This window comes from Brachyistius frenatus, unplaced genomic scaffold, assembly GCF_029030835.1.
Source record: "Brachyistius frenatus isolate BFR_SWC_R1_liver_20210118 unplaced genomic scaffold, ASM2903083v1 Contig_10, whole genome shotgun sequence".
Taxonomy (NCBI): domain Eukaryota; kingdom Metazoa; phylum Chordata; class Actinopteri; family Embiotocidae; genus Brachyistius; species Brachyistius frenatus.
In genome coordinates, this window is record NW_027210609.1 from 6,447,838 (window position 1) to 6,458,952 (window position 11,115).

At 36.9% G+C, this 11,115-nt stretch overlaps 2 protein-coding genes across 2 annotated transcripts; one reads left to right on the forward strand and one right to left on the reverse strand.

Annotated features, from left to right (window-relative positions):
- The first annotated feature begins 238 nt into the window (after positions 1–238).
- Positions 239–7,335, forward strand: sycp1 (synaptonemal complex protein 1). Its single transcript, XM_069690621.1, is given in 28 exon segments — positions 239–328; positions 555–639; positions 745–788; positions 908–1,072; positions 1,247–1,314; positions 1,469–1,542; positions 1,660–1,718; positions 1,848–1,914; positions 2,086–2,159; positions 2,270–2,378; positions 2,939–3,033; positions 3,128–3,403; positions 3,560–3,663; positions 3,767–3,884; positions 4,023–4,093; positions 4,171–4,252; positions 4,356–4,415; positions 4,633–4,697; positions 4,808–5,009; positions 5,094–5,186; positions 5,282–5,356; positions 5,459–5,545; positions 5,634–5,780; positions 6,423–6,476; positions 6,616–6,687; positions 6,772–6,879; positions 7,016–7,081; positions 7,198–7,335. Coding segments are annotated over 28 exon segments (2,748 nt in total).
- Positions 7,336–8,431: 1,096 nt separating this feature from the next.
- On the reverse strand, positions 8,432–9,888 carry LOC138616357 (uncharacterized). The gene is made up of 4 exons (XM_069690600.1): positions 9,783–9,888; positions 8,894–9,398; positions 8,651–8,803; positions 8,432–8,563 (listed from the first exon to the last, which is right to left on the reverse strand). Exons 2-4 carry the CDS (start codon positions 9,384–9,386, stop codon positions 8,436–8,438), a joined length of 774 nt encoding a protein of 257 aa, XP_069546701.1. The 5' UTR covers positions 9,387–9,398; positions 9,783–9,888; the 3' UTR covers positions 8,432–8,435.
- Between the last annotated feature and the right edge of the window lie 1,227 nt (positions 9,889–11,115).

The following is an 11,115-nucleotide window of genomic DNA, read 5'->3' on the forward strand; positions in this document are numbered from 1 at the left end:
CAAAAAAATGTTGGATAATTAACATTACCAACAATAACTACATAATTACCCAGCTGCTGTCGGTGTTCGTAACGCTAACTTTTGTTTATGGGATTTAATTTGAGTTTACTTAACCGTTAGCTAAGTAAACCGGCCGGTCTCAACGTTTATTTAACGTCTTTTTTTTTTAAACGAAATTAAAAAAAAATAATAAAAAAGTTTTCATAACCGTAACTTGGTATTTATTTGTCATTTCAGGATGGAGAGGAACCGAGGTTTTAACTTCAAACTGTTGGTGCCTTCCAGGGTGAATAACGGACACATATCTGCACTTAGTCCGCCGGAAACAGTCGAAAACAATGATTTCATGAACACGCTGCCGCAAGTAAGTTACTAAACAACCTTATTAGTAGTAGCAGCAGTACATTTTAATGAATAAGACTTGTGTAAAAACACTTCAATACTTGCTCTGCACTCTCGCATTCCTTAAGCACAATAAGTAGTAAACACTAACCGTTAATACTGTTTAATAGTTCAACTTTTCTTTTCTTTTTTTTTTGTTCCCCCCCCACTAGGTTTACACTAAATGTTGTAACACGGGGCAAAACATGCCTTTCACCAATACAAGTGTGGTAGCACCAACTAAGCCGACTTCACAAGGTATTTTTGTTTCTGTTTAACAACACTGGCTCCATAATTTCAGTACCCCAAAAAAATTGGCAAGTATCACAGTATTGTAAATTCATTGTTGTTCTTCATCTGAAGACTTCCCCAAGATGAAAGTCGTGTCACCGATGGAAAAAGAAGAGGTAATGTTGTTGTTGTTTTGTTTTTTTCTTGTACGGAAAGCATTAACATGATTCACTTTGCAACCTGTCTATTCTGAAATATGTCAGTTTACTTCCTATTATTGTTAATATTCCCCCAGAATATTGGCAATCCTGGTCAGCTTTATTCCAAGCTGTTTGATGAAGTTGAGAGAATTAAATGTTGGAAGGTCAAACTCGACTCTGACACCAAGCAAAAGGAAAGGAGGCTCCAAGATAACACGAGAACAATTGAAAGTCAGCGCAAAGCCATCCAGGAATTGCAGGTGGGTATCTCACTGACCAGTTTTATTTTTCTGACTTTTCTTTTCTTTTTTTTTTTCTTTCTATCTCTCTTTCTCTAACCACATATATACCGGGATTATTGATAATAGGAACAACACTCTCAACACCCTTTGGTATTTACAGTGGCATCTATTGTCTGTGTTCTGTCTTTACAGTTTGGAAATGAAAGTCTCAGCTTAAAGCTGGAGGAGCAGATCAGTGAAAACGAGGATCTAAGGAACAAGTATGGGTTTTGTTTGAAAAATCCTTTCCGGCACAACAGATCGATGTGCTCAGTGAAAGCCAGATAAAAGTGACAATCTGATTGTTAACTATAAATGTATTTTTTTTCTATACTTGTTTGTGTAAAGTATTGAAATTATGTATTTTAAATACAGAAACAACGCAACAAGGAACTTGTGTAGTATACTTAAAGATACTTTTCAACGGTCAGCTGAGAAAGTGCAATTATGTAAGTAAAAAGTGCTTCAAATATTCTGTCCATATACATCACATTTTTTACCGGCCTTATTAATAAGATGAAGAAAATAATAACACCAGTGCATCTTGTATTTGATATGTTTTGTAGTTGAATCTGAAAGAGAAGAAACACATCACCTCTTCATGGAAAATAGTCAGAGTATTAAGGTATAATACCACTAAATCTATATTATAATAATAAAATAATTTTGTTTTAATATTTTGTTGGACAGGCGTCAGTAAAACATTAGTGCATTAGGTCTGTTTGGCAATTTACGAGTTTCTTTTTTATTGTAGAAAGTTATTGTGGCATTTGAAAGCCTACGCATTCGGGTGGAAACCGATCAGCAAGAGATGATGAAAGGTATACATGTATTTCTTTGTATGACTAGTAGTCTTTTAACTTCAAATGTTAAGACATTTTATTCAGCCAGAAATAACATAAAGGAGAATGCCTACATTAAGTGACTGTGGATGAATTACTAATAGATTGACAAGTGAGCAAACATGTCCACCATCATTCCATCTTTTTCAGTCAAAGATGACTTGCTGCAGTTTGTAGATCTAAAAGAGAAATATCATCAAGAATGTAAGATGAAAGATGAAGAGGTTCGTAAAAAAACCAATACTTATTTATCAAATTATTTGGGAACTTATAACAACACATGTTTCAATAACCTTTGAAGCAAACAGTTTAAGGATTGGCACTGCGTTCACAGGTTTCATTGCTTCAAACAAAACTTAGCAAGAAGAAAAATGAACTTCAAAGAATCCTGCTCGACCTCGATGAGACTCAGCAGCACTGCAAACAACTGAACGAGGCAATAAGTAAGATCATGATTGGATTTCAAAATAAAGGTGCCCATAGCTGTTCATATTTTGTTCCAGGTTTTCTTAACAAGGTTTTTATAACAACAACAAAATAAATAAAAGAGAAGAAAACCGTTTTAGTACAAACAATGCAAATGTTCAATGAACAATCAGGTTTAACAAATAACAATTAAGTGACAACTATATTTAGATAGTTCTCTGGTAAGAAGTATGTTTCCATTAAGTTAACAGTATGAAGCTGAGACTGGGTACACAGGTTTGCTTTGAGCCCACAGCCTTCACTAAAACATTGATAAACAGTTCAATAACTGAAGTGAGAAAATTGAATATCCTAATCATTTGTCTATTTTATTTTTATGTGCAGTATTTCTGTATACTGGGTAACTGCTTAGTGAAATGACACAAATTAAGCCTTACTTGAGAATTATAAGATGTCATTGTAATGTTTCAGTTTTACCCCAGTGTCCACTGTGAAAGTCATGTTCAACAGCAGTGTTATTACAATTTGCAATTTTGAGGATACCAAAGATAAAAATGGACATTTACAACCTTTACAGATCAACAATTTGAACTTCTGAAAAGCTCAAAAACTGAACAGGAATCCCTTCTTCAAAAACTGCAAACTGCTGAGCAGCGCTGTAAAGAAACTGAGGTGAGTATGTTGACATTCATGTCATTTCTAGTGAAACCGAGATCTTGTGTTGTGTTATAGATTCCTTAATTGAAATATTAACGCTCCTTCAAAGAAAAATCAGGAAAATATTGCTGCGGCCTTGGAACAAAATATGAAATAACATGCACAGAGCATCCGAAGCGAAGACCTGAGCGTCCAGGAGCTCAGCGGCGTTAAATATCAACAAGCAGAGAAGCAGATTTGTAAAAGACTCTGGCCTAAAAAACTTATTGTACTGTTACAGAATGAAGCAGCGATGGCATCTACTGAAAATGATCAACTGAAGAAGGTGTGCGAAGCGGCTGAAAAGGCACAAGAAGATTTAAAGGAGAAGTCCACTCTGTCTGAGGTTTTTACATTGTTTTCATTTTCTTGCTGTACTTCCCCAACACGCTGTTGAAATCTTTTTGGGGAAATTTGCTTTTATAATGAGCACATATTCAGTGATATGGTTTAATATATCGGATACTAAGCTTCATCACAAACTATGTTGTTACACTTTCAGATCAAAGTACACGAGCTGGAGGAACAGCTGTCTGCGGAAATTCAGAAAAATAAAGAATGCACCTCTCAGATAGAGCAACTCAGGAAAGACATCATGCACAATGAGTGAGTTCTTCATAGCCAGCTATTCCATCATATTAGTGTATATTATATAGTATTTAACTATAGTAATTTTAATGTCTAATGTTTAATTCATGTCATCTTTAAGAGTGAAGTATGAAGAGCTATTAGCGAACTTTAATGAGGTGCAGTCTGAGAAGATGGCCATTCAACAGCAGTTTGAAAATGGACTCTCTAATGTGAAAGCTATTGAGGCAGATATGAAGGTTGGAATTTTAATGTCAAATGTAAATTTAATTGTCCATTTTCATGTGTAAGTAGTGTTAGTTAGTTTTTTTTAATTTATTTATTCATTCTTTGCGTCATCGTATAAATGACAAATTCTAAAAACTGTTTTGACTCAGATGAGTAAAGAGGAGGCAGTAAAACTCAAAAGAGAAATTCAAAGACTGGAAGAAGAGAACCAGTGTTTACGGTGAGTTTGCAATTTAGAGGTTTAAATAAATTTGACAATGTGTAGTTTTGAGATTTTTTTATTTTTATTTCCATTAGAGAGGAAGTAACTTCCATTAAAACCAGAATCCAAGAGAAATGTCAAGAAACTGAAACTCTGCAGAAGAAAATTGAAGAAAGTGTAAGTATGCTAACTAAACCAGTTATCACTAGAAACACACGGCATCATCAAGAGGTCTGTTCTGAAAGTGTAGTGATGATTCCTTTGTGCTTTTTATGTACAGTGTGATAACCTGCAGAAGATTACTGAAAAAGAAAAACAGATCAGCGCTTTGGAAACAAAGGTGACTAAAAGAACTGGAACTTGCAAACGCTGTTAATATCATTGATCATTTTCTGAACTAACAAGAAATTGTTTGCTTTTTAGCTGTGCCATGTCAGGAAATTAAATTTAAATGTAAAGCCCAAGAGGGATGAAAGAGATTTGTAATAACTGAAACTGTTGATATAAAATAATGGAAAGGCATTGTTAGTTATTCAGTTTTCACTTTAGATTTTCAGATTAAAATGCTGAAGAAACAAATTGCAAAGGAGATAGCAAAATCCAGTCAACCTGAAATTAAAATATTTGGTAGTTGTTGTTTATTTGTATCTTACAGTTGTTTATATTTATGTGCAACATTTAATTTAATGTATATTACCCTGTTTAATGTAGATGCATGTTTTGTCTTTACACCAACAGTCTGCAAAAGGAGTCACAGAACCTTAAAAGACACCGAACATGTTTATCTCCTCCGAATGAAAAAGGGAACTATTTTGTGTTACAGGTACAAAAGCTCAGTTTAACAGCAGAGGAGGCCATTAAAGACAAGGAAAACACAGAACTCAAGTGTCAGCACAAGATAGCCGATATGGTCGCACTGATGGAAAAGCACAAGGTAGGTTATCAAGGTACTTTTGCTTTCTGAAAATGGTCTCGCACAGCATGTTGCATTTGAAAGAACCTGACTTGTCATTATCAGAGCCAGTATGACCGGATGGTTGAAGACAAGGATGCAGAGCTTCATGAGAATAAGAAGAGAGAGATGGAGGCAGTTGCCCATGCAAACTCACTGGTATGATGCTAAAAAGTAATAAATGCACATTTATGGCTATGATAATAATTTACAATAATATCCTAACATATCCAAAACAAAATTATTAAAATCAGGAGTTGGATCTCACAAAGCAGAAGACAGAAAATGATCAGCTGACGAAGCAGCTGAAGATAGAAACAAAAGAGAAGGTATGTCAGTTTGGAACAATTCTAGCTTTGGCTTTTTACTGAAACGGGTTATATTTACCTTCTCAGAGACAGTTCAATCTTTGAGAAACACTTTACCTTTAGGAAAACCTACAAAGAGAGCTAACTGATTTGAAGAAAGAAATGTCTGCTGAAAAACTCATCCGGCCATCACAAGCAAGGAACGAACAGGTACAGTAAAGTCAGCAAATAAGGTGCCACTGATGGCCTGGTTTGTCATTATTTGCACTTAACCAAGATTTTGTATTTAATATTCTAGTCCACTGCCTCAGTCAACAAACAAGGGAGATGTTCTGAGACTCCAGAAGAGTGCTCCTCAAAGACTTCCATCTTCGACTTCCCCATGACCAGGAAAACTCCCTCCTACAGCAAAGATGACGAGAGTGCTGTCGTGAAAAAGAAAGCTGTGAGTTTAATCTGCCAAAAAGAGTTCGACAAATTAAGCAAACTGCCTTGTATGCACAAGTCAGCACAATTGCTGTGCTGAGTTGGAATCGCACCATCCATTTGTTATAACTTATATTATATTCTTCTGTAATTGTCACTTAGATTTGTATTTCTACCTTTAGATCAGAGAAATAAGCAATTATGGACACAGCATTAACCTGCCAACTTGTAATCCTTCAACACTGTTCAGAGGTGCTGTTCATCATTTACCTAAATTGTGTGGTGAGTGGTTTGAGTAAGTGGATACATGGGAAATATAGTGGGCGGTTATCAGTGGGGTAAATTTATATATGAATCAAATAAAGTTTATGGAGAGAATTTTCCTGAGAGGACAAAGGTGGCCGCTTTTATGGTGGCTGAGAACATTGTGCCCAGATGCTCCTGGTGAGTTCAAGTGAAAGGCTGCCTGATAATGAACTGAACCTGCAAGAGACAAAGAAGAATGGCACAACCAAACCTATGAGTCATTCGTTGTATTTACTGTATGTGAAACGTGAACAAAGGGCATCATGAGCATGTCACTAACTAAATGATAATCGGAAGGTTTTCTTTTGAAAGGAATTGAGATTAACTGTGAGATAACAGTATGTTTTCTGTTCAGGAGTCTTCCACTGAATCAGTCAGAACAACATTGGGAAGAACAATGAAGATCAAGGTACAACAGTTCAATCTTTTCGTCAACTAAATATTAACTGGCTACAGTGGTTGATATCATTCTCACGTAAATCATTCATCGATGTGCTTCTGCTGGAGCATTTATTATAACTCAGACCAATATTGACTTTGCATCATAGCACATTCAAAACGAAGACAAGAAAACACAAGGAAGTTCTACAAACCGAGTTGGCACATCATCAAAAATCAAAGTAATATCCTGTATCATTCTAACATTTTCCAAAATGAATACAAATATGAATGTCTTTTGCTGACTTTTGCTTATTCCCTTACAGTCCTACAGAATAAGGACACCTCCTTCTGGTAAGAACGCAGCAGGCCGGACAAAGAGCTTCATGGAGCTTGACCCTAAGTCTGACAGCTCGGATCCAAATGATCTCTTGGTGAGTACTGTTTTTATTGGTTGATTCATTTGTTAGAAATATGTCGTAAACCTACTCTGTTTTGTAAACTTAATTTCATTATTTCTACAAAATTGCCAGAAGAGATGATTTGGTCTTCTGTTTCTTGTATTGATAGACCTTTGTAAATGGGATCACACCCAAGTTTCCTGCTCGACTGTGCAAATCCAACATCTTCAAAAAGGTAACATGACCAAGGTGGTGCATCACAGTGTGATGTAGAATGCATTTAAATTGTATGGACAAAAAAAAAAAGCCCTGGTAATTTTCATTTTATAAAATTGGATAAATTGTTTTCAGATTCAGAGCCCAGTCACTCTTGAATCACCACAAAACCCAAAGCTGGCTGCTATGAAAAGGATTAGAGATGCTGGGTGGACTGCTGTTATTGGCTGTGACAAAAAAAAGAAGAAGACCAATGAGAAGATCTTTGCCTAAGTAGTGCTGTTACAGGTCAGATAAACAACAATAATAACGATATTAGACAGGTGTAGGCGTTGATATTCCTAATGACTTAATATACCTAGATGGATCTGTTTGGGTTCTAATACACCAATATTAACAACAGGCTTTTTATAAACATGCTTAAAAAGTATTGCTATAGGTGTCCTAACTGGCATTGTCAATAACACCCAGTTTTCCTGCTCCACAGTGTCATCCCAACATCTTCCAAACAGTAAAATGACCAGTGTCGAATGCATTTATTTTTCATGGACAAAGATGGGGGAAAAAACATGGTAATTTTAGTTGGGTTTTTTTAAATGGCAAAAATGTTTTTCAGATTTAAAGCCCAGTCACGCTTAAATCAGCACAAAACCTAAAGCTGGCTGCCATGAAAAGAATGAGAGATTTGTAGCCTAAGAAGTGCTGTCACAGGTCAGATAAATAATAATATTAACAATATTAGACCAGTGTAGGTGTTGATATTCTTAATGACTAAACATACATAGATTGTTCTGTTTGTTCTAATAGACCGGCTTTTTTAAATTATTATTATTATTATTATTATTATTATTAACATCCTTTCAAGGTATTGCCATAGGTGAGCTAAACAGTATTGTTAACGTGAAGATTCATATGTTCATTTTGCAAATTTCTTACATGCTTGGATTTAATTTTTTTTGAATGAGTGTAAAGTCACCCTCTATCCTTTTAAGTTCTTTGCTGACAATTGTTTGCTGTAACATTGTTGTTTGCATTAACGTATCTTTTCCGGTGTTCACGTGAATTCTAATTAATTCTATGCGTTTGGATTGTTGCTGTGGGGAAAAGGTGTTGGTGCTATATATTATTATCTTAATATGTTCGTGTATCCAACTGATGACAGTGATGCAAGTAAAAGCGATGTTGAGATCAGTCAGTATTGTCCTTATTTCAGTGTTCTGCCCTTCATCCTTCTCTATTCCTCTCTGCCATCTTTCACTTGTGAAAAATTTAGAGTCTTGAAGTTGTACTTATTGGTGGATGATGAAAATTGGTTTTGTCCATGCATGTCAAGAACCAAACAGGACATTTCAAACTGTAGAAACTCTGTCGCTTTATTGAAGGAACTCGAGGTGAAATTGAGACTGGTCTGCAGGAGCTGTCGGTACATTATCGTAGATTGGATGGCCATCATAAAGTCCTCCTGAAATCCTGAGTGTGTCATCGTCCGCCGCAAATGCATCTGTTGAAATTAAATTGGTATTTTTAACTGTGGGAATGCTGAATCAAATAGTTTGCATTGGCTGTAGGATGGAGACGAATTCCTTACCCATCTCGTCTGTATTGTACAGAGGTTGATGCAAGTATTGGGTTCTCTGTTTGCATTTGTTGAACATGAACAACACCAATGCCACAGCAAACACTCCGAGTCCAACACTGAAGACAATCGTCATATTCTCTTCAGAAACGCTGAGGCTCAAACCTAGTGGAACGGCAAAAAGGAAGGATTGACGTCATCGACGGCTTTAAAAACATACGAGTAGTTAAATTAAACTGGAGCCTGAAAACCTACCGTGTGTGGTTCTGTCCGCTGAATCTGACGTTGTGTTGACGGTGTGAGATGAATTTTCAGTTGTGATTACTGGAGCATCAGGTGTACTTCTGTCACCCTCTGCGGTCTGGATTGCTTGCGTCGTCAGTTCAGTGAATGTTGAAACTGGATTCCTTGGTGATGTGGTTATCAGCGATGTACTATTTGTTAGAGGAGTCGAGGCGATTGCTGACGAGGAAGTCTGGGGGTAACTCGTGCTCTCAGTTGTGGCTGCTGTGGTGTTGGTGAATGTTCCTTCACCCAGCTTCGTGCTGGTATACTGTGACGTGTCCTCGGTCGGGTTTGGGGTCAAAGTTACACGTTCAGTAGAGTTGGATGAAGTTAGCTCTGTAGTTACTCGTGTCAAGTTTAGGTCAGAGGTTGTGAGAGGTGTCAAGTTTCCGTTTTCTGTTTGTGCCACAACAGATGAAAGAGCGAGAAGGCCACAAGTCAGGGCAGCAAAGATCGTATCCATGGCCGTTAAGTCCTGTTTTGGAAAGCAAAACAAGTTGAATAAAATCACTAGAAACTGATCAAATCATCCATAGTTCCCTAATCTCAGTAATATTCAGTTTCAACCTAAAGTCTTGAGTGTTTTCTCAATTCAAGCCCCTGAAAACAATCCTTTAAACATGGTGCCTTTGTTAGCCGGCCACATGCTAATACACTTTCAAAGATTACATTAGCATATTTGCAGAAGGAAATGAGTTTAAACACACTAAACATGATTGTACACACTAAGGAAATACTTAACCGCCTACGAACTCGGGTCTTCTGTTCTCCCTCTCATGTGAAAGCCAGACTAAGACCAAGCACCACTAATTAAGAAACACATTACTTGTGCTGAAGACAGAAAAAGAACTCGGCTCACCTGGTTTTGTCAGTGTGAGAAAAAAATGAACCTCGTACACGTCTCCCGTGGTGAGTCTGCCTCCATGTCACGGCCGACTACTTCCTCCAAACCCTGGAGCAGGGAAAGGGTTGATCTGCTGGGATAGTCCCAAGTAAAAGTGGGAAGGGCAGTGCTTTTGTAAACTTCCTCTATTGTGTGTTGCCGAGGAGACGAAAGATACGGCTATAACCTCGTCCAAAGTTTATTCTGTCACTCTCACTCAGTTCTCCGCTGTCACAAGGACAGATACAGGAGATCTTTCCTGCCGACCGCAATAAGACTGTACAATAACTCACCTCTGGCAAAATACATCACATAACAACAACACTGTTGACTGTGTTTCTTGGTTGTTTGTATATAATATATATAGATATACAGTGAACCCTCGTTTTTCGCGGGGGTTACGTTCCAAATAGAAACCGTGATAGGCGAAATCTGTGAAGTAGTAACCTTTATTTTTTTTACAATTATTATACAATGAAATACTCCATAATACATTGAAACCAAAGAACAAAACCTTTTTACAAGCCCAAGCATTTGTTTAACAAATAAAAGTACTGTATAAATGTTTGTTTTTTTACAAATAACTACTGTACTGTAAAATAATAATTTTAATCATCAATACGAACTGAAGGCTTCAAATTGCTGAGATCGGCACCGCCCCACTGCGACCCGAGTCATTGGATTAGAACGGGAGAAAATGAAAACTGATTATGAAAAAAAATACAAAGTACAGTAGGACAAATAGTGACTCGTGTATTTCACTGCTCTTCTGACTGAGCTGCTGCATCCTGACTCCGCTCTGCAGCGGTTCTTTCTTCTAAAGCCGGCGGTGCAGGTGTGGTTTTTCGAGAGAAGAACATAGTTATCGGTAGTTGTTGTCGCTCTTTTTTCTTCTGGGCAAAAAGATTCTTATAAACCGACATGCCACCATCGATTATTTTTAATTTGGCAAGCTGTTTTACGTACGTGTACATATTAAACCGCAACGTTATTGACAAACAGGTAGAGAAGAAGCGGAGAGACTGTTTAGCCAATCAGAATGCAGAACACAATGCACGATGCAAATCCGTGAAGCAGCGAGACCGTGAAAAGTGAACCGCGTTATAGCGAGAGTTCACTGTATACTGTACTGTATATACTGTATATACTGTGCATTTTATATTTTTTTACTGCTATTTTATTGCTTTTCTATTATTATCTTATTGCTTCCTGTATGCTGCTGTAGCGAAAAATATTTCCCCTCGGGGATTAATAAAGTAATTATCTAACCTAATCTATTTCACACCCCTCTGATAAAGTTTATGTGCCT